The 24,535-nt window shown below is 41.7% G+C and overlaps 1 protein-coding gene across 2 annotated transcripts in view; it reads right to left on the bottom strand.

The window, feature by feature from the left end:
• Window positions 1-24,535, bottom strand: part of NFX1 (nuclear transcription factor, X-box binding 1) — a 95,892-nt gene that overhangs the window by 31,733 nt on the left and 39,624 nt on the right. Inside the window, exons 7-14 of one of the 2 annotated variants that reach the window (XM_072152831.1) lie at window positions 22,068-22,207; window positions 14,914-15,013; window positions 13,368-13,585; window positions 10,144-10,241; window positions 7,820-7,850; window positions 6,119-6,201; window positions 2,212-2,320; window positions 1,049-1,168 (exon numbers count right to left, since the gene is read on the bottom strand). In XM_072152831.1, the coding sequence (XP_072008932.1) occupies window positions 1,049-1,168; window positions 2,212-2,320; window positions 6,119-6,201; window positions 7,820-7,850; window positions 10,144-10,241; window positions 13,368-13,585; window positions 14,914-15,013; window positions 22,068-22,207 (899 nt within the window). The remainder of the gene's footprint in view (window positions 1-1,048; window positions 1,169-2,211; window positions 2,321-6,118; window positions 6,202-7,819; window positions 7,851-10,143; window positions 10,242-13,367; window positions 13,586-14,913; window positions 15,014-22,067; window positions 22,208-24,535) is intronic. The other variant, XM_072152832.1, reaches the window with a different exon arrangement.

Below are 24,535 nucleotides of genomic sequence, written 5' to 3'. Positions count from 1 at the left end.
GCAGCGGTCATCATGACCACGGTATCTATAGGACAGCACTTACCCAGGCGATTGCCATCCTCCGTGCCACGCACATAGGTGCCAAGCATTTCAGTGGCACGCAACGGGTCCAATGAAGGACCCCAGGTCTGCCTTCAGCAGATGCGTGTTAGATCATGCTTTCAGTATCTCCCTCACTTGCTGTGCACTTCAGTGCAGTTGAATGCAATAGGCCTCTTAAGTTACCATTACCGTATTTTTCGGACTATAAGGCCACAAAAAATCCTTTGATTTTCTCAGAAATCAAAGATGCGCCTTATATACGAACCTTAGGTACAGACAACAGCTGCCTTGAACTGTGCACAGGTCTGACACCTGCTGGTCATTCATCCTTATAATCAGGTGCGCCTTATAGTCCAGTGCGCCTTATATATGAACCTAGACATTTTAGCTGGCATTTATTGAAGGTGATAGATATATATATATATATATATATATATATATATATATATATATATATATATACACATAAATATATAATATGTGTGTGTATAGGTTTATATTATAATAGGCAGTTTTTCTTTTGGCAGGGGATATTACCACTAACAATATAAATATATCCACACAGATTGCGAGAGCGGGGGGTCCGACGGCGCAATGGAGCACAACATTCATGTGCAGCGGTATGCTCCATTAGCCGGAGGAGCGGTGAGGGGTCAGTAGGACCCCTCTTTCTCGTGTTTGGTTGGGGTCAGCACAAGTGCACTCAGCACTTGTTAAAAAAACAAAACAAAAACCAGGGTATAAGAAGCTAAAAGATGAGCAGATCTTGCTACAGGGGGCAGACACCAATATATCAGTGCGCTTGGCTTACAATCCTTGATCCTTAGGGTAGATGTCCTTTGATTACTTAGAGACAACCCCTTTAATATAGGCCAGGAGCAGGGGCCATTGTAGAAGTGAACCGGTGAGCCAAGTATATACACTTTTTTACATTTTTATTTTGTAAGATGTTAGCCAGAAAACTCCATTAAATTACTATTATATATCGGCATAGTGGAGAACATACCTGGATGGTCACACTCGTGCTGTCGTGTGCAAGGATTTTTACACTCTGGAGGCCTGGTGCCACATGGAACAGGAGGGTAAATAACAGACTCTCCACAATAGCAAGTCAGCTCATCAAAACCTTGAATAAAAGAAAAATGAGCACGGTTACATTAATTGTTTTAAACAATGCCACTGTCAGGACACAGATTCTCAATACCAAAGACAGTATACAAAACTACTAAAGAAGAGCAAACAAAAAGTTTGTGCTCAGCATGATGTGCCTATGCAGTACAGTGATCTTCACATAACTATGTATAGTGGGTATGGAAAGTATTCAGATCCCTTTAAATTTTTTACTCTGTTTCATTGCAGCAAATTGGTAAGATCAAAAAAGGTCTTGGCAGCCCTGGCAGCCAAGGAAGTCGCTTTAACTGGTTCACGGCGGTCGGGTCCCGCTGCATGGAGAGGGCTCATGGGCTGAGCCCTCTCCATAGCCGGTAAGTCTTTGCTGCAAATTGCAGCAAAGACTTACCGGTAACACCCGCGATCGGTGCTAGCACTACGGAATTTGATGGTGCTATATAAATAAAGATTATTATTATCCTTTTATAATGATTGCACTGAAGGATGTAAAATTGGATAATTTGTTATTCCTGATCTATGAAGAGAAATTATAGATACAACCATGAGGGGAAATGGGGTATGTTTATTCTGAGAAATATCTGAGTCATCTTAACTCCTCTCTGCCTGACCACTGACTTTAGACATCAGCGGGCGCAGGTCCAGAGTCTGCAGCAACGTCTTTAGACATTGCTGCAATTTTCTACTACTCCAGCACTATACATATTATATATAAAATCGACCGAAACAAAATAGGGAATTCATTAATAATGTTCATTTTGAGTTCATTTGAAAACTGAGTACTCAACATTCCGACGGACGCCCCGGGCAGTTACTTTTCTTTCTTCATGTGAGCCGGCGCTGGCTCCAGGTCCACACAACTGCTCCACAGGACGTCGGAATGGTGAGTACTCAGTTTATTTTCTTATGGGCAGGCTACACGCTACAGGGGGCCGGCAGGCTACATGCTATGGCACTTAAACCTTCATAAAAATGCCCAGTCAGTAGTGCCGTTTCAGGCCATGTGACTAAAGGGTTAAGGATGAGGGAGAATAAACCTACTTGTTTGCCAGCAGTTTTGACAGTTCCCACGATGACAAGGTTGATCACATCTGTGAAGGCCACAATTAAGTTTATGACCACAAATTAAGGAACACTTGTGTTCTTTGTCCTGACAAGAAATGCACAACATTACAGGAGGTCCCCTACTTAAAGACATTCAACTTACAGACGACCCCTAGTTAAAGATGGACCCCTCTGCCCATTGTGACCTCTGGTGAAGTCTCTGGATGCTTTATTATAGTCCCAGATGGCAATCATCAGCTGTAAGGTGTCTTTAATGAAGCTTTATTGATAATGCTTGGTCCAATTACAGAAAATAAATTTTAACCCCTTATCACCGACACTAGTTTTCAGCTCAATGACCAGACTTGATTTTTCAAATCTGACATGTCTCACGATAATTGGTTATAACTTCGGAACGCTTTAACATATCCGGGTGATTTTGAGAATGTTTTCTCGTGACACATTGTACTTCATGTTAGTTATAAAATTTAAGTGATACGTTTTGCGATTCGTTCTGAAAAAAGTGAAAATTTGACAAAAGTTTGTAAAAATTCTTCATTTTCCAAGTTTGAAATGTTCTGCTTTCCAGACAGGAAGTAAAACTACCCAAAAAGCTTGATAAATTACATTTACGGAATGTCTTCTTTATGTTGGGATGATATTTTATGCATCCTCTCACTTTTCTAGGATGTTATGAGGCGCAGAACTTTAGGTGCAATTTTTCTCATTTTCATGAAAATCCCCAAAACTCACATTTTGAGGGACAACTCAGCTTCCAAGTGACTTTGAAAGGCCTAAATAATAGTAAAACCCCATAAATTACCCCACTATAGAAACTTCACCCCTCAACGTATGTAAAACAACTTCTATTAAGTCCATTAACCCTTTAAGTGTTTCACATGGGTTAAAACAATATGGACCTGCGATTTAGAAACTATGGAATTTTTTTGGAAAATACATTCATTTAGGCCAAACTGACAGTTTCAGAATAAATTAAATGATGAAACGCACTGCAACGTTTGATGCCCAATTCCTCCCGAGTGTACTGATACCACATATGTGGTGGTAAACTTCTGTACGGGCGCACGGCCGAGTATAGAATGAATGGAGGCGCCATTCACAGCAGATTTGTATTGTCACATTGTACTACCTATACATTTTTATTTTTTTTGGTAATGCAAACATATGAGGGCTTATTTTTTACGGAATGAGATACAATGTATAGGTAATTCATTTAGGGGGTCTATAGCTTATTCATGAGATTTTATTAACTATTTCAAGGGGGACACAAACAAAATCATCAATTTTTATTTTGGATTTTTAGCATTTTCTTTCCCCCGCTCACCGTAATGTAAAAATAATATTTTATCTTTATTTTCTGGTTCACTACGATTACGGTGATACCTCATTTATATAGTTTTTCTTATCTTTGCTCAATTTTCCTGAGCAAAACCAATATTGGAGAATATCGCATTGTTTTTACTATTGACAACTTTTTATTGCCATAACTTCTGTATTTTTATGTTGTCAGACCTGGTTGAGGGCTTATTTTTTGCGAAAAGAGTTGTTCTTTTCAGTCGTATCATATTAGGGAACGTAGCTTTTTTTGATCACTTTTTAGAACATTTTTTGTGATGGTGTTTGATGAAAAATTGTGTATTACGGGAAGTTTTTCATAGTTTTTTTTTTTTCATCGTTCACCGAGCGGGTTCAATATTGATTTAGATTTATTGTACAGATTAATACGGACGCGGTGATACCAAATATGTATGTTTTTGTGTTTTATATACTGTATTTGCATTATATGTGTAACTGGGGAGATTATGGGACTTTATTTTATTTATTTATTTAATTATTATTAAAAAATGATTTACTTTTTTTTTTACTTTCACATATTTTCCACATTTTGGCTTGAATAAGCGATCATCCGATCACTTATTCAAGCCTCTACACTGCAATACACTTGTATTGCAGTGTAAAGTGTAAGTAACTGAGCATGCCGCGCATGCTCAGTTACTTACAGCAGGGTCCTGCCAGGAAGGCAGGACCCGGCGAGAAGAGGAGCCGACAGCCTCGGGTCACTCGTCGGGACCCGGGGCAGCGGCAGGAGGGATCGGATCCCCCGGTAAGCACACCGGGGGGGTCCGATCCACATGGGACACACTTGCACGCTGCGGTCATGCTTGACCGCGGCGTGTAAGGGGTTAAACACCCGGGATCGGAGTTTTTCCGATCCCGGGTGTTAGTGCCGGGTCTGGGCTGTGATATCACAGCCCGACACCGGCACTATACTGACCCGATGTCCCGAAATCTTCTTCTGACGCGGCGCCGTAGAAAGGCGTCGCGTCAGAAGAAGTACCCTTAATGACCGACGTAGAATCCCGATAGGGCGGTCATTAAGGGGTTAAAACTCCAATCGTCACTGGGGCAAAATTCAAATTCAACTTAAGAACAAACCTATGGAACCTATCTTGTACATAACCTGCGGACTGCCTATATATACAGGATGTTAGAATACATTTTCTGTTTCAATAAGCTACAAAACACTAGCTTAAAATGACAACATTATTGGTGACTGGAAGGGCAAATACATACTAATATTTACAATTGTTGTTTTCTGACCATTGATCATTAATATCTTCCCACACCACTTCAGCCTAAATTATGTCTCACTTGTGAAAAACCGTACTACTTAAAAGGGGTATTCCCATCCAGGCATTTAAATTTAATTAAACTCATCAGATAGCTTCCTTGGATATGACCACCTCGGATTTTGGGCGCAATGGCCAGACATGCACTATTGAGTCCTGCCTGACCTCCTGGATTCAGCAATCATTACCACAAGAGGGCTGTGGTACCTGCAGTAACTCCCAGACATTTCATATACAAAAACCTTTTGTTTCTTTGTGCAATCCCTCCAGCAGAGGTGATCGTATCCAAGAACACAGTCTTGTTTCTAAGGGTCCATGTGACTACATTTATGGGAAATTATCTTTACCCAGGTACATTTTTTTAATAACATCTAATTGAAGAAATGTTTATATATGGCAGTTTAATGAAACTGAATGTGAATACCCACATGAGAAAACCCCTTTAAATATAATAAATATTGGACTCCAATGTTGTGGAGTCATGTAGCCATCTTGCCCTGTGCAGTAAAGTCATGCTGCATTCACTGTCACTGTTGACACTGTTGACATGAATTGATAAATATTAAGGCTCTAAATCAGAGGTTCTCAACCTTTCTAATGTTGTGACCTCGAAATACAGTTCCTCATGTTGCGGTGACCCCAAACCATGTACAAGAATATTGTATTTGTGCCAAAAAAATGCCATAAAATCGTGGCTCTGATAGCTTTAGGTGACCCCTGTGTTTTGATTGTTCGACCCCCCGCCGGAGTTGCGACCCACAGGTTGAGAACCACTGCTCTAAATGGTCCACTAGCTGTTAATTCCGATCCTTTTTTATTTTAAGTAGGAGACTCTTCATCAGTATAACAGTGGTGGGTATCCAGACCCCAAACCAATCAGCGGCTCTTTGCCACCTCCAGATGCTATGGGAGCAAAGCTCCAGGTCTTCAGCACAGCTGTTGTATAGCAGACAAATTAATCTGGTTCTGGCGGCATCCCCTGAACAGGTTAATGTGTTATAGGTAGCCTGGAAGAGTGGGTTGTACGCGGCCGAAATGTCGTACCCCCACGGCCCTGATCTGGATAATCCAGCATCAAAAAGGTTCCAGTGGATCAGCTTACACCTTTAAAGAAGAAATGTCAACATATATCATACAAACAGAAGATAAAGACCCAGAGAGCTGGTATAGCCCAGCCACTATAGAGTTAAATAATTCATATAGGTATATAAAGTAAATCACTGTGTTCTATCCCATACAATAAAAGAACTTACCACACAGCAAATTTCATTGCATTTATGACGCCCACATTGACGTTTCTTGTTACAACGTTTGTCACAAATGAAGGTGAAATCTTCTAGAGTTTAAAAAGTAGCAGGAAAGAAATACATTCAGATTTTAGAAATTTTGGTTGAATCAGTTCCAGTTAATGAGGACTACTTAAAGATAATCTTCATTATAATGAAAATACAGGCTTACGGTGTTAAATACATTAGTTGCTTAGGCCCTACCATAATATTTTGGATTCTAATAAAAAAAAAAAAGAAGTTAAGGCAAAGTTGCCATTAAGAGTCTATGGTGGGGACTTAGTGTTAGTGACTTTGAAAAAGTCTATGTCAATAAGACACATGATGTGGCAAATTCAACAATGCCTTTCCATTTGTTGTATTGTTTTGTGCTGGATTAGTTGCAGAAGGACTCAAGTTCAATGCAGGCCAATGCATACTTCACATGTAAGTGTCACTTTCTCAGAGATCCAGGCACCACGACTATGATATTATATTTGTTATCCTTGGGCTCCTTCCTTCAAAATTCCACTTTTGAGCCAAAAGGATTGTGGGAGGGGGTGCTACCAAATCCCTTCTGTGTTGTAGCTTCATAGGCTGTTACACTGAGTAAGAACACTTCCCCCTCCTACTCTGTGCAAATAGTCACCACTGCTGTGATATTACAACAGGCAGAGGGAGGGGCAAAGTGCAGAGGAAACAAGGGGGAGGAAACAAGCTCCTGCACAGTGTAACAGCATGTGAAGCTGCAGCACAGAGGCGCTCTGGTAACACCCCCAACTCATTACCATACTTTTAAAAGTTGATTTTTATAAGGAGAACAAATATAATAAGTTTACCAAAGTCAATGTGCCTAGATGTATAAGCAAGTGTCACTGGGTTATCATGCTAGATTTTGATGGTAGATTTCCTTTAAGTACTGCAGGGAATAAAGCTCTCTGTCGAGGCTAAAACCATAAAGGGGACACATGGGAGGGCTTACAGGACAAGCTGAGTCTAAGGCTTTTTGGGGCAGTTTAAGGGGACTTGAAGGACCTTAGCCTGTGGGAGACTTAGATACAGCTGCAAACGGGAGCTCCCCTTTAAAGGATTAATTGAAAAAAATCAGCACTGTATGCAACCCAACATCAGAAATTTATTGTAGTTCTACTGAACAGATTTTATGAGGTTCCCATCTCTTTCTTGGGTCCCTGTCCATTGTCCCTACTATCATTGTAAGTACATTGGTACTGGCAGCTAAATGGCAAGCTGGAGACAATCTGTCCTGAATTCTGCTTGTAATCAGTTTTTGAAATGCTCTCATCTTTCACTTTTTTAATATAATTCAGAGTGTCCTTCTGGTGAGAGACGCACATATTAGCTGTAATCTGTGGAGAACATTTTGCGCTTGGAATATTACATTGTGTCCATTATAATTAATGGGTGTGTCTATGTAAGGTAAGGATGGTCAGGCTCTTTGTAGCTGTTCTTCATTCCAACCATTTAACGGATATCCCAAATAAATCAGAATGACCCAACTTGGTCATTTCTTCCACCTCTGCTATTCCTTATGTAGCACAACATATATAGATGTACTATAAATAGGTAACTCAGAATAAATAGTACACAATTCTATAACAATTTCAAGGAAAGTTACAGACATCTCATGCATTTGCATAACTGGAATTTGAAAGTATCCAAAGTACTTACCTTCATTTTGTATAAGTGCACAAGGAACTTCCTGCAAAAAATGATGAATACAGAAACTAAAAATCATTCTCCAGATTTAAAACAGGTAGGAAATATATGATAAATATATATTAAAACTTCCATAGAGCGTGTGTGTGAGTGCACCCAGGTGAACTGGGTGTATATTGAACAACAGGTTGTATTGCCCAGCGCGGAGATGCTTCTATTCATACACTTTTACAACACTTTTGTGAGGCCCTAAAAAGAGAACCTGTCATGCAAATTAACTCCCTAAACTAAATATATTTTCATAAACTGCCATTAGAAAGCATTGCCTCTATCCCTTCCTTGTCCCTCTACATGCCTGTAAACTCAAGTAAGGAGGTCCTAAAGCTGTATGCAAATGACCTGTGTGATGTCCAATGAGTCATTGGCATATTCAAGCTGTCCACCTTATTCATGAGTGGGAGGTACAGTCACACCCCCAGTGCTTGACTGACAGCCTGTATAATGGTAAGATGGCTCCTCCACGTGCTTCCTGGTGCAGGCGCCCCCTGCAGCCTGTGTATGTATAGGAGAGATACAACCGCTCCAGGCAGCCATGTTATAGCAGATCCACAAAATAGAGAAAAATATTTTCACTATAACCGGAGCTCCAAGGATTCTAAAACGTCGATGAACAGCACCAATCTTCAATCACCAATCTTCAATCTACCCGCCCTGGGCGGGTAAAAAGCTAGCGTCCCGTTATGTGAATTTGTGATATGCGCATTTTTATTGGAATTTTGTGAGTATCATGAATTGGAATAAATTTTAACCTTGTTGGAACGTACCACACCATCTGCCTGCATATTGTCTTCCAGTTACAATATAATAAAGGAGGAGAATGAGAGTGCGATGGTGCTAGTCTGAATGGTGACATACTTTCAGCAGGAGAAATTGAAGATTGGTGCTGTTCATCGAAGTTTTAGAATCCTTGGAGCTCCGGTTATAGTGAAAATATTTTTCTCTATTTTGTGGACCTTTAAAAAGACTGTGGACCGGTCTTATACCGTGAGTAGCTCCTTAAGGGGCAAACTGTGCACCACAAACAACTGTGTTTTTATGTTCTAGCAGAACATGTCAGGTACATGTGTAGCTGATGTCTGTCTCACACATGTGTATAAGGAGGAGAGCATGTCAGCAGATAAAGCACAGACACTAGCAATGCTTTACTATACATTACACACTGACATGAGCAGGGGGAGGAGAGAGGAGGGGTAACAGGAGTGACATCACCGCTTCTGATCATGTGACCAGCCTCATTTACATAATACAGAATGATTTTGCAATGATTAATATATGAATTGACTAGATAAAGGCTGGGATGGAATCATTGTGAGCTGCTCCAACAGGTAGTGGTGACAGAAATAGTGACAGAGACCTGATGACAGGTGTCCATTAAAGAGGACCTGTCACCGATCACTAAAGCTCTAGGAATACCCTCCGATAACATTAGCAAACACTGCTGCGAAGTACAATAGAAGCAATTCATGAGCCGTGCGCTGGGGAGGAGGAGAAGGTGGCTCCTACCCCCTCTATAGGAAACAGCGGGTGCACAGCCACATACTGGGGAAAAGATGTTAGTGCATGCCAGATGTGTGGCACCGTACCGCCATGGCCAACTATGGGGACGTATAAATTTGCGGCCGCATATACATCCCTATAGACGGCCGTCTGAATGAGGCCTGACACTGCTGCATCAGAGATAGCGCTAGAAGCTGCTTAATTTAGTAAGCAACTCCTAGTGCTTTTGTTATAGGTGACAGGTCCTCTTTAAATTTTCCATATTTTAAAGAACAACTATACATTTTTTTCACCCACAAATCATTAGCTCTTGGGATATAAAAAAAACTTTGCCTATTATCTTAGTTATCCATATCCAGCGGTTTCTTTGCTATATTCCTCAGATTATCTCAGTGCTGAAGTAGCTCCTTCATCTGCCTGTGCCGACAAGCCCCGAGAACCCTTCTAATAAACAAATATAACATCTCACAAGAGGGAAGGGGCTGCTGCTGCTCACAGAGGAGGATGTCACGTGACAGAGCTTTCTGTGTATGTAGCAGAGCTGGATGTATTCAGGACTGTGGATACAGAGGTCTCCTGCATAGAATAGTCAGGAAAAGAGATCTCCCCTCTTCCCTATCATTCCCTCCATCACAATCTGATTCTACAGAACTTTCTCTGTCTTTCTCCAACTCGTACTGCAGTTACCCTTTAACATCAAGTGCTAATAATGTCACAATGTTTCCAAAATGGTCATAACTACCATAACATTACAAGGAAAAAAAGAAAAAACATAGTACCTTTAATTTAAAGCCACATCGGCAGGATATGTTAGACGTCCGAGAGCAAGGGCCGCATTCTCCTTCATGACAGAGATTCTCACACGTATGAATGTAATCTGGCACAATAAAGAAATATTATTGCTTTCTACAATAAAAAACTTCAAAACAATTATTATTAAAACAGTCTTCAGTTCCATAACCTATACAGGGAACAGAGCCAGATGCTAAGGTTCCATGCACTCCATAGTGAAGTGCACAGTCTTCCTGCTCCAGTGAATAGGAGCAGAGATGCAGAATTTCAGAACCACCGTTATAGAGGCTGCATCTCCTGTGTAGGTTCTGGCACTAGAGTGAGTAGCACACGGCTGATCAGTACGGGGTACTGATATCAATCAATGGACAAAAACAATACACAAAAACGTATGTATTTATTATATACACACACACTTTTTTGCAAAGTAAGTGAAAACAGGAAATTAAGGAGTTTTTTTTTTACAGTGGTGTGTTTGCTCAGCTTCAGTTGTGTTTGGTCTCTGTTGTGTCTTTGTTTTACTAAAGTTTGTCTCCACATCCACAAAAAAAAAATAAATAAATAAATAAAGCAAGGGTTAACATTGCTTTGAAAGGATAACATCTGGTTTCTCAGCCTGATCAGTGAAAAATATCAGACGTTTCATCAGTTTTTATTTGCGGACCCATAGACTTCTATGGGCATCCATGATCCGCATGCGTGAAAACTAATAGGATGTTTTATATTTATTTCCATGGATCAGTGAAAAAAAAAAAAGCCAATGTGAAAACACCCATTGGAAACAATGGCTTTGTGAGGCATCGGTGGAAATCATTGAACCACAGATGTACACTCACCGGCCACTTTATTAGGTACACCATGCTAGTAACGGGTTGGACCCCCTTTTGCCTTCAGAACTGCCTCAATTCTTCGTGGCATAGATTCAACAAGGTGCTGGAAGCATTCCTCAGAGATTTTGGTCCATATTGAAATGATGGCATCACACAGTTGCCGCAGATTTGTCGGCTGTACATCCATGATGCGAATCTCCCGTTCCACCACATCCCAAAGATGCTCTATTGGATTGAGATCTGGTGACTGTGGAGGCCATTTGAGTACAGTGAACTCATTGTCATGTTCAAGAAACCAGTCTGAGATGACTCCAGCTTTATGACATGGCGCATTATCCTGCTGAAAGTAGCCATCAGATGTTGGGTACATTGTGGTCATAAAGGGATGGACATGGTCAGCAACAATACTCAGGTAGGCTGTGGCGTTGCTACGATGCTCAATTGGTACCAAGGGGCCCAAAGAGTGCCAAGAAAATATTCTCCACACCATGACACCACCACCACCAGCCTGAACCGTTGATACAAGGCAGGATGGATCCATGCTTTCATGTTGCTGATGCCAAATTCTGACCCTACCATCCGAACGTCGCAGCAGAAATCGAGACTCATCAGACCAGGCAACATTTTTCAAATCTTCTACTGTCCAATTTCGATGAGCTTGTGCAAATTGTAGCCTCAGTTTCCTGTTCTTAGCTGAAAGGAGTGGCACCCAGTGTGGTCTTCTGCTGCTGTAGCCCATCTGCCTCAAAGTTCGACATACTGTGCGTTCAGAGATGCTCTTCTGCCTACCTTAGTTGTAACGGGTGGCGATTTGAGTCACTGTTGCCTTTCTATCAGCTCGAACCAGTCTGCCCATTCTCCTCTGACCTCTGGCATCAACAAGGCATTTCCGGCCACAGAACTGCCGCTCACTGGATGTTTTTTCTTTTTCGGACCATTCTCTGTAAACCCTAGAGATGGTTGTGTGTGAAAATCCCAGTAGATCAGCAGTTTCTGAAATACTCAGACCAGCCCTTCTGGCACCAACAACCATGCCACGTTCAAAGGCACTCAAATCACCTTTCTTCCCCATACTGGTGCTCGGTTTGAACTGCAGGAGATTGTCTTGACCATGTCTACATGCCTAAATGCACTGAGTTGCCGCCATGTGATTGGCTGATTAGAAATTAAGTGTTAACGAGCAGTTGGACAGGTGTACCTAATAAAGTGGCCGGTAAATGTAAATGCCAGTGTGAAAGAGCCCTAACTTGCTGCCAGTTAAATATTACTGTATAGAAGCAGAGTTTTTTTGGCTTATACACGGATCAATAAAGAAAATAAAGTTACATACCTCTCGGCACGGCTCCTCTTCTTTCCGCTCTTTGCTGTATTAGCCAGCAGAGGCGTGGCCATGTGCTCTGCAGGGCGGCGCATACTATGAGGTGGCGGTATTGCCGCTAATTACGTCATAGTGAGTGGCGGCCAGCATCGCACTTGGTTGGGCCTCTGCCTGCTAATACAGCAGAGAAAAAAGAAGATGAGCCGCGCCGAGCCTCGGGGGCGCCAGGTGTATGCAAGTTTAATTTTTTCATGTGCTGGGCAAACTGGGGGTTACAACACCATATACTAAAGGGCAACAAAGTTCGATGTCCGGAAACTCAAGTGTTAATGTCCGGAGGAGCTCCCGACCAGGCACAGTCCCACAATAGCCCCAAAGTAGCAGATTCAAAATAAATGTCAGTGCTCTACTCCGTATATGAGATATGGTTCAATGATGGGTAATCTCACCACCTGCTGTCAGATTAATCTCCGGTGTTTTATGTGTTTAAAACACCAGAGATGGCATCAAAGACCATGCCCTGGAAGAAGCCTGAAGAGGCGAAACCTAGGTCGGGCAAGATGGTTTCTTTGGCGTTTAAAGGTTTTATGATATGCACGTTTTATCCTTTGCTCTTGTAAGTAGTCAATTAAAGCAGTTTTCCATTACCCTGGCATCCTGCACTATCTGTTTATGAATTCCAACGCAGGCTATCGAACCAGCTGTACAACACAGGTTTCTGGTGGTAAAATTAGGGCCCTTGGCTTATACTTGAGTATATACGTTAATTAAGGAAATATATACAATTTATGAAATAAACCTAAAACACTGTTATTTTACTCATGTTCACATAGGACTACACAGGACCTTGACATGTGTGCCAACATATTGATCGTGTGTGCCATCATATTGATCGTCTGTGTGTTTGATCTAGTCAGTGACAAAATCTTACATCACACTGACCATGCTCCTTAGTTGCAAGTACATTTTTGCTCAAGAATTATCCATATTTTAGGCACAAACAAATGTCACATATTCTGGACCCAAGAGACTGCACACAAAGATGAAAGCTGGATAAGTTTACCATGAGAACCACAAGGCAGAGGTTTCCCACATGTCTTCCCACAAGATGGTATTGGATCAGTGCATATTTTTCTGTCCACACAACCCAACTCCAGTAATTTGCTCAAGGGAGTTTGTCCACAGGGGCAGAAACGCACAATTTGAGGAAGTCGAGGACAAGGCTGGCAAGGCTGAGGATGGCAGACCTCTGTACACCCATGTTTTCCACAGTTCAATTTTCTATAAAACAAGCCAAACATTACATTTTTAATTTGGTGCAGGTCACTTTACACTGTGTAGAAAGCAAACAGCATCTTGGGCAGCATTTCTAAGAATTACCCCCCCCCCTCCAATTGTTGGTGAGGCGCAGGCGGACACTTAGAATCTATGGTGTAAAAGAGTAACCGTCATTTCATTTTTGTAGGGAGGGGGCAGTTGTGAACATTTATCTAATATACTTACAAACTAAGGAGAATTTGTTAAGGATTAGGCTGTAAAGTGCCCCCTAGTTACAATGTTAACTTCTAAGTTGCTAAGGAAAAATCTGTCTTCAGGATTGAAGACAGGTCTTTCTCTTCTCTCCTGTTTTCTACACAGATGTGAGTGTTAACCCTTTCTGCTCTCTCCCTGGCTGCAGTATGCTTTGACCACAATTTTCAAACACCAAGGAGAAAGTGAAGGGATTAATCCTCACTACCAGAGCTGTTTAACCAAACACAGGGAGACTAGATGTGATCTCATGCAGGCTCCATAGACACACCTGTCACCTCGGAAAACCCACAGACCAAATAAGGCCCCCATAATCCTCCCCCCAGCCCCTTTCTCCCTAGCCATTTTTTTTTTTTTAAATTATGTGCAGTAAATTGATTTAACACTATTCGACCTCTTACCAAATAAGAGGTCAGATCGTGTATCTGACGCGCTGGCAGTCGGCGTTATTCATTAGGGGGCGTGCCGACACCCCCCCCAGCGGTCACATTGTTGGAGAAGCCGGCAGCATCGCATCGCTGCCGGCTCTCCGAGGTGCGGCCGCACCGCACTAACAGCGGCTGCGGCCGGAACCTGGCTCACTCACATTGCCGGCTGACCACGCCGCACTGTCAGCGGCTGTGGCCGAGCCGGGCTTCTTTACCGCTGCACAGAGAGTCGGCATCGATGCGATGAACTCCTAGTTACAGACGGACCTCTCTGCCCGCTGTGACCTCTGGTGAAGCTCTCTGGATGTGTTGCTTTAGTCCCAGACTGCAATGATCAGTTATAAAGGTGTCTGTAATGAAGTTTATTAGATAATCCTTGTTCCCATGACAGCAGAAAATTTAGAAAATCTGATTGTCAGTGGAACAAAAAAAAAACAAAAAAAAACAACAAACATTTTTTTGTCAAGGAAATACAATATGGGAGTTCAGATTTACATACAAATTCAACTTAAAGAACCCATCTTGTACATAACCCAGGGACTGCCTGTATATCCATTACCAACATGATTAGAATAACCTGAACTAGCAGACTCATAAGGATTTAGGGGGGTGATTGGAATTTCAGTCATCAGGAAAAAGAAAAACACTTACTTGCCACAGAGCTTTTGGCAGGAGAAGTTACCAAAGCCGTCATAGTTATCTTTGTCTGTTCCACATGGTACATCACGAGAGCTGCCACCACAATAGCATGCTGAAGCGGATCCAAGGAAAGATCATATCTCACTTTAATAACACCACCCATAGAATAAAACTTGCAATAACAGCACTGGTTTTAAGAATGCAAAATTACTAATGTACATTTCCTTTTAATATAGATAGACACATACTATTTTTAAGACTTCCCAATTCAGTCCACAAGTCAAATAAGCATTGTGTAATGCACTTTTTTTTTTTTTTGTTTTTTTTTAAATAAATTTTGGCTTTAATATTTATTTAAATTAGCTTCTGGATGCACCATGAGTGGGGCCAGAGGTCGCACTTAATTTTTTTTTTTTTTAAAAGAAGAGTAACAATACTCTTACCATTTTTAAGGAGTATTTTTTGTTGAGGAAGGGTATTATATCTTCCCTGTTACAAACAATTCATAGGCAAAGCATTGCACACGGGAGCCTCAGCTGGGAGGAGCAGTCACTGTACCTATGTGTGGCGGGGCAATGGCTGCAGTGGGCGGGCAGAGCGCGGTGCCCTGCCATTTAGTGCTCCCCAGAAACATGGCACCATCTGTGGGCCCCCCGGACCCTCCGACCCTTGCGCCACTGCCCCTACACCCATCAAGAGGCCCAAGATAGAGAACATTGAGGCCGAACATAAGTTCTTCCTGCAGGCCTTTGAGAGTCAGTATAACCCTGCACGTATAACCACCGTACATGCTGTATACATCTCCGTATATACTGTATAGACCACATACACACAGACGTTACATAATGTATACACCTTATACACACACCGTTCATACTGTATACACCTCATCAGAGATGACGTTAACACCTATACAAGAGTCTATGCTTGTAAAAGCATTTGTACTTTTTGAAATCAGGTGTAAATCCACCTGAGTTTTCTGCTCTCTCTTCTAATCCTGGCCGAGTAGCTGCAGCGGCTAGCATGTCATCTGGCACACACCATACATACTGTATACATCTCATACACACACACCATATATACTGTAAACACCACACACGATATATATACCTCATACACACGCACCGTATATACCAAATACACATCATACACACACCTCCACAGATATCACATTAACACCTATACAAGTGTATAACTTTCCAAATATAAATTGGGGTCAGGGCTCGTCTTCATCTGTGAAAGGGAGACATTTTATGAATATTCTTCAGGATAATTTTATGGTGCAGCTGGTAGAAGATCCCACAAGAGGTGACGCATTGTTGGACCTTGTGATTTCTAACAATGAGGAGATTGTCCAAAATGTCAGTACCCGGGAGCCCCTTGGGAACAGAGATCATAATATAATTATTTTCCTCTTAAACTTTAAAAAGCAGAAACAGGTGGGAAAATCGAAAACTTTGCATTTTAAGAGGGCTAATTTCCAAAAATTCAGGGCTGCAATAAAGGATATAGACTGGGATCAGATTCTGTGAAACGATGATACTAATGTTAAATGGGAGAAATTCAAATCTATCCTGGGTTTTTATACTTCTAAATTTATTCCAATAGGTAACAAGTATAGATGGGCTAGATTACACCCCGCGTGGCTTACAGCTACAGTTAAAAGGGCAATTAATGAGAAAAAGAGGGCATTTAAAAAATATAAATCTGACGGGTAACCAGAGGCTTTCAATACTTACAAAAAACTTACCAAAATCTGTAAAAAGGAAATCAAATCAGCCAAAATACAAAATGAAAGTCAGGTGGCTAAAGATAGCAAAACAAATCCCAAGAAATTTTTTAGGTATATCAATGCAAAAAAAAAAAATGGGTCAGAACAGGTTGGACCCCTTTATTCTGAAAATGGGGCATCGGTGACTGGAGACCAAGAGAAGGCGGAGTTACTTAATAGGTTTTTTAGCTCCGTTTATACAATAGAAGAGAGAACTTCTGACTTGGGTGGTGCCAGTGCAGGTCATGCACCCTGTAATATACTAGACTGGCTAAATGTAGACATTATCCAATCTAAGCTTAATAAAATCAATGTGTACAAAGCTCCTGGACCAGATGGGTTACACCCCAGAGTTCTTAAAGAACTCAGTTCTGTTAATGCTGTACCACTGTCTAACATCTTCAGGGATTCCGTAATGTCTGGTGTGGTGCCAAGTGACTGGCGCAAGGCAAATGTGGTGCCAATATATAAAAAGGGCTCTAGAACTTCGCCAGGCAATTACAGGCCTGTAAGCTTAACTTCCATTGTGGGGAAAGTATTGGAAGGATTAGTAAAAGACTACATACTGGAGTATGTGACATCAAATAAAATAATAAGTGACAGCCAGCATGGGTTTACTAAGAATAGAAGTTGTCAAACTAACCTGATCTGCTTCTATCAAGAGGTGAGCAGATGCCTGGATGGAGGAGCAGCAGTGGATATTGTGTTCTTGGACTTTGCAAAGGCATTTGACACTGTTCCTCATAGACGCCTGATGGGTAAAATTAGGGCTATTGGTTTGGCAGAAATAATTTGCAATTGGATTGAAAACTGGCTGAAGGATCGTATCTAGAGAGTTGTGGTCAATGATTCCTAATCGGAATGGTCACCAGTTATGAGTGGTGTACCCCAGGGTTCTGTGCTTGGCCCACTACTATTTAATATATTTATTAATGATATAGAGGTAGGAATTAATAGCACTGTGTCTATTTTTGCAGATGACACCAAGCTGTGTAGTGTAATACAGTCTATGGAGGATGTTCATAGGCTGCAGGGTGACTTGGACAAACTGAATGCTTGGTCATCCACTTGGCAAATGAGGTTTAATGTGGATAAATGTAAGGTTATGCACCTGGGGGCCAATAATCCAAAGGCAAAATATGTCCTCGGGGGGAGTAAATCTTGTTGAGGGGGGAGTCCCTTGTTGAGAAGGACCTGGGGTACTAGTAGATCATAAATTGAATAACAGCATGCAATGTCAATCAGCTGCCTCTAAAGCTAGTAGGATCTTGTCATGTATCAAAAGTGGTACGGACTCTCTTGATAGGGATGTAATATTACCACTGTACAAGGCATTGGTTCGGCCACACCTGGAATATGCTGTCCAGTTCTGGGCACCGGTCCATAAAAAGGATGCCCTGGAGCTGGAGAGGGTTCAACGTAGAGCCAATAAAATGATAAGGAGTATGAGGAAAGATTAAAACAACTAGAAAAGAGATGACAGAGGGGACATGATTAATCTATTTAAATATATGAATGATCCATACAAAAAAATATGGTGGTAAGTTGTTTCAGATTAAAACAAATCAAAAGACGAGAGGGCAGTGTCTCCGTCTGGAGAAAACAAGGTTTAATCAGACGGGGCTTTTTTACTATGATAACTGTCAATCTGTGGAATTGCCTGCCTCAGGCAGCAGGGACAGCAGAGAGCTGCAAGAAGGGTCTAGTTGCCTTTTTACACCTAAATAACATTGATGGTGTTGTTATATAGAATTGTTTCGCCTAAATCGCTTCCTCATCCAATCCCTACCCTTCCTTGGTTGAACTTGATGGACAAGTGTCTTTTTTCAACCGTATAAACTATGAAACTATGAAGTGTCTATGGCTCTTTTAAGGGCAGTCTTTCTCCCCTAATCCTGCCGAGAAGCTGCAGCCATTTGCTACAGCCCACGGCCTAGACTATGTGGCTGTAGCAGCGCCGTTGTCCATTGGCCACTGATGCTCTGGTCACACGACCTTGCACAGTGGAGCTTCAGCTGGGAGGTGTCATCACTGTCCCAATGGAGCCATCGGCGGGATCCAAGCTGTCCCTCTGACAGCCCCTGCTGAAGGATCCCATGATTTCACTGATATGATGTAAATGAGGGATTAGTTGCATGCAGAGAAGGTGCAATGTGCATCCCCTCTTCATGTCTAGATACAGAACACGGACAACACTGAACAGAATCACCCCAAAATCCACACAAAATAAATTACATGTTTTGGATTATATATATTATTGTGTCTCTGGGCACTGAGGGCATAATAGATTGAGCAACTTTAGTGGTGCTAGTGGTGCATTATACTGTGCAGGGACAGAAGGCAGGCATTACACTAAACCAAGTGGGGGGATGGGTGTTATGCAGTGTGGTGGGAGCATATAATCTTCGTAATAATATTTATTTACATAGCACCATCATATTCCATAGCACTTTACAAATCAATGGGTGTTATAGAGGGTGGTGGAGGGCATGGGTGTTATACAGCGCTGTTGGTGTATTATACAGTGTGGTGGAGGGCATGGGAGATATATAGCACTGTTGGTGTATTATACAGTGGGGGGGGGGGATGCAGTTTTTACACAAACCATATACAGTACAAGCAAACACATCAACACACACACACACACACTACCCTTCATACACATGTGAATAAACATGCACACATTGGTCACATGTAGATCAGACATCATACATACACAGATAGCACATTACGCACATACATCAGACACATTCTTCACAGTGTTGTTTCAGATATAGATGAGGACACTGCAGGGCTTAGTCATAGCTGGTCATGGCATCACAAGCGCTTCCCTGACTCTCACCTCCTTTTCGCCAGAAATTCATACTCTATCAATATTTTATACCATATGAATATGAAAGGGAAAGGAGAGCCCTGCACAATTCTCAAATGCATGGGAAATCTGTTCATATCTCTCTATGAAGTTACATGATGACAGTTTCCAATAGCCTCTGGCATGTGGATTTCAAAAATGCCTTTGTCATACGTAGCTGCAAAAAACTGTCCGGGCACTCAACAACAGGGACCGGTGTGGAGAGAAAAGAATAGAAGAGCGCAGAGGCCTCAAGTGAGTACTGATTAAAAGATGATAAATGCTGAAGGAAAGGTTCTCATCTTGTGCATTTAGCAAAAGAAGCGTATCATGCGGAGATCAGCGTTCTGTCATTCAGAAGAGGAGCTGCTGCCCGGGAGACCAAGGTCCGTTCATCCAGAGTGGAGGACTAAGGGAGAGTGCGTGACCACGAAGGTTCATCTCGGTAGATACAGCGCTGCTTCACTCGTGAATGAGTTTGGTTGTGTTCAAACGTTCATTTATTGGCAAAACATAACGCGTTTCGGCACCGGACAGGAGCCTTCGTCAGTTGAGATTACATACAACTGATACCACATACATAGACATTTTTATACACTATGAAAAAGCATGTCATAAATTACGTGGCTCGGATATGACGTTCCGACTAAATGTAATCTCACCTGACGAAGGACAAAGGAGAACATGTGCGCAGTAGATGACCGAGGTGTGTTCAGTTCCTTGTACAGAGGAGCCCAGAGTGGCAAGAAACTTATGGATCTGAAAGTATTGGAGCCATCAAGAAAGTTATTCCTAGTACATCTGACTCTGCTGCCATGGGAAGGACCCAGGCTACAACTTCCCCCTCCACCTCTGTCCTCTTATAAACAGACTCCTGCACATATGATTCGTACTCATTTCTATGCTGCAGTGTAGCAGGAGGCGTCCAGGGGTGTGTTTACAATAGGACAGGGCAGGAAGGGGGAGTTGCAGCCTGATATAATGCAGCTCAGAAGGAGGCGTTACATGTGCCCGACAGATTCCCTATAAAACTTCTTGGCTCCCTCCCAGTAGCATATAGTGAGCTCAAAGTAGAGGGTTATGGAAACATGAATTGCTTGCAGCGGTAAGCTGACATAAGCTGGAGGGGGCAGAAAGTAGCGAGAAACAACATGGGCCCTCTGGAATCCCCCCCACCCCCCCGAATTATTAAAGAATCAATTTACAAAAAAACAAGAAATTATTCTGATGCACGCCAATGGCATTTTTTAAAGCAACATGCCAGAGGCAATTCTTTTAGTATCATATAAAAAATACTTTCTAGATGACAGGCTCCCTTGAAAGGTGATGTCCAGAGATTGAAATTCACGGCTTTCTTCCAGAAACATCAACTTTGCGTCATTCATCACTATTAAGCTGAGCTGCAATACCAGCACAAACCATGGTCAGGTGTTGCACGTTTTTTGGAAGAATGTCTGGACAACCCCCTTTAAAAGTTTAACATCAATATCAAGCAAGATAAACCAGTGACACTCATTTTCAGGCACTGTGGCAGTGGAAATATTGTTACATTTCTTATCCATTGTTTCCTTTCTTATAAAATAAACTTTTAAAATGATGCTAATGAACCTGGGGGGCTCTACGAGAGCCCCTCCCTGATGTATCTTCAGTCTCACTCCAGGCTCTTTTAGCACTTCCACCTCAGTTTGTCTGCTGTAATCTCACAGCAGAGGAAGTTTTAACACACAGTGGGAGGAGGAAGTGTTCCTGCACAGTGCAACAGCCTGTGAAACCCCAACAGAGTCGAACCCTTCTGACTCATAGCATAATTTTAGAAGTTGCTTTTGGAAGGAATCATCATGCTCGATTTTGATGGTAGATTTCCTTTTAACTGTCCATTCACATTAGATAGCCTTTGGCCATACACTTGTGTCAAAGTGTTCTTAATAAGATGAGGAAAAGAAGTTGCTGAAGCCAGACACCTCACGCAGTAGCTTATCTATAAGGACATTAAAACACAAGTTAAAACCAAACATGCTCAAGATCTAACATGGGCACCGCCATGATGATTCAGCCTATATTTACCAAATACATATGAACACCTTTTGTAGCCACAGCCCATGTACATTAAGATTTTTTTTTTAAATATAAAAGCTCAATGGCAGACTCTTTATTGGATACATGGAATAAAATGCTACTTTAAAGTCTATATTTTTCTCTTACAATTCAGACACAATATTAAAAAGTAAAAGGATCATGTTCTATAAAAAATATTCTGCTACCATAGTAACGCTTTTATAGAAATATAAAACTGTTACATTATCTAGAAGCATTAAAACAATTAACTTGTATTTAATACCTTAGCTCTTTAATATTACAAAAGGCGTGACAGTCTAAGTCCATTAGCACTTCAGATATTAAAGCGATTAAATATCTATAAATCTTAATGTGGCCACATGGTTTCATTATAATACGGACATACTGAGGAGGGCAGAACTTTTAACTCAGCCAATAATTACAATAAAATGCATACTCATCTCCCACACAAAAAATAGCATTTCCTACCTTGATGTATAATTTGCTGGCATGGCTGGCACTTCCCAGCATGACACACCTGATTACAGTTGTGTTCCCCACAGTTCAATGGATTTCCACAAATATTTGCACAGTGCATCGTAGAAGATTGCCCACAGCGAACAGACTGACTACAAAATGTACAAAAAGTATTATTGTTAGTAATAACATTTACTAAAATCTGCAAAATATTCATATTTATTCCTAAAATCAAGTCACCACCTAGAAAGAAGCGTGTCTGTAAATGTTTAGAAGTCAGGCCTGTAATAGGATTAGTAACATATTGAAAATCACTAGGGACGGACCCAAACTGCCCACAGTGCTCCAGTCCTCAACCCTGGAATCCTGGACCTTTTGGTTGTGATTTCATAATTTCATCATTGGAGGACTCCCATCATTTGCTATGACAGAGGCTCGTAGGCCTGTCATGAGGCTTCTTTTAAACCTACATAATGAAACTGTTTATATAAATTTGGTATCTCAACGATTATACCAAGCCAAAGAACCCAATTATAGCAACCCAAAGTTGTAAAAACAGATCATACAAGAAAATTGCACAAATGCTGTTTTTTTTTGTCAATTTCGCTGCATTCTGAAATTTTTTCCAGCTTCCAAGTACACTGCATGGGAAATTAACCCCTACACACACCAGGACGTTACAGTAGGTCCCTGCGGGAAGATCATTCCCACACGGGGACGTTCTGTAACGTTCCAGTTCTATCACCGGTGCACGAACGGAGCTGGCACCAGAAGCAGCGGCTGTCAGCTATATATATTACAGCTGACACCGCACTCTAAACACCCGCAATTGGAGCTGACTCCGATCACAACTGTTAACCCCTTACATGCACGACTGCGGCGTGTAAGGGTCTTCCCCCTATGGATCGGATCCCCCATGCCTCTAACCGGGGGATCCGATCCTCTTCTGGGCAGCCCAGAGGTCTGCCGAGTGCCCCAGGGCTGCCCGATGTTCTTAACAGTCAGACCCCTGCCGGGTCTGAACGTAAACTGTCTGCGCATGAATAAGTATTGTAGAGCAGTGTATTGCACAAAAAAGTGAAAAAACACTAAAGTTTAAACATTACAATAAATAAAAAATAAATAAAAATATAAGCCCATAAAATGTCACTTTCCCATAAAAACACAATAAAGTATACAAACCACAAACACACAAAAAAACCCCACATATTTGGTATTGTGGTGTCCGTAACAATCTGTATAATAATACAGAATCATTACTGGACCTACACGGTAAACGCCTGGGGGGAAAAAAAACCCCAAACACATTCTGAAAAAAGATAATTTTTAATTAATATGAGTCTAGCAATTATTTAGGCCTCTCACAGTCAATTAAAAGTTGAGCAGGTCCATCTAAATATGGGTTTTGGTGATTTTCCAAAAAATCATTTGAAAAATGGCACCTAAATTCTGAGCCTCATATCATTCTAGTAAAATACGTGGAATCTTAAAAAAACGCATGATAACATCCAGTGTCCTGATACTCCAGCTCCCCTTCTTGTTAAGGCCAAAGAATGCACAATATGCAATGCTATGCTGGGGCTCACATCCCCAGCTCCCCCGTTTCTTTTGGGCCTTGCTGTACAGGTAAAATGTGTGTATATTTAGAATTGTTCTGGCATAAGTGCTTTATGGGCATTTAGATATTGTGTATCAGGATTTGCATCGATTTGCCCACAGGCATACATAAAACACACAGTTTTCAGCCGTTTTTTACATAGTATTGCATATTGTGCATTCTTTGGCTTTAACAAGAAGGGGGAACTGGAGTATTAGGACAATGGACATTATCATGCATTTCCACTGTCCCATGGAGTAGTGTAGTGGTGACATGGTTATATTTTTAAATGTTTTTATTGTCCTTGTGTTGTGATATGTATATTTTTTCTAATAAAACATTCTTGATCAATTTGACCTCATGTCAGCATGCTTCGGTTTCTTTTCATAATACTTTTCTGTACGTTTTTGCATGCTGCAGTCTTCATGTTGTTTATTGGGTAGTGCTAGTCCGACCCGTTAGTTTACATAACCATTTATAGTGACACAGGGTAGATGTGAAGAGAGGCCAAAATAGGCTGAGTCCCGAAGGAGTTAAAGAGGTTATCCGGGTGTTAAAAATTACTTAGGGCCGGGCTGGTGGGGGGAGCTATTTAAAAATAATAAACATGTACTTACCTCGTCCGGCCCTGCTGATGTCCTGCGCCACGATCCGTCTCCTCTGTACGCCGGTTTGATTACAAGGGCGCGCACAGGGAGCCTCCGGACGTCCGGAACCTCCCATCCGACACCATCTCCCAGCGCTTACAACGCTGAGATATAGGGACGGATGGGAGGAGCCGGCCACATCGTGGACCGGAAGCTCCCTGTGCGCGGCTTCTGTGCTCCTGTAAACAAACGGGGGCACGGATCGGATTGACCGCGGCGCGGGACATCGACAAGTA

The sequence above is a fragment of the Engystomops pustulosus genome, chromosome 5 (assembly GCF_040894005.1).
Source record: "Engystomops pustulosus chromosome 5, aEngPut4.maternal, whole genome shotgun sequence".
Classification (NCBI taxonomy): Eukaryota; Metazoa; Chordata; class Amphibia; order Anura; family Leptodactylidae; genus Engystomops; species Engystomops pustulosus.
The sequence above is the reverse complement of the archived record's forward strand: the minus strand, read 5'-3'. Positions and strand labels throughout refer to the sequence as shown.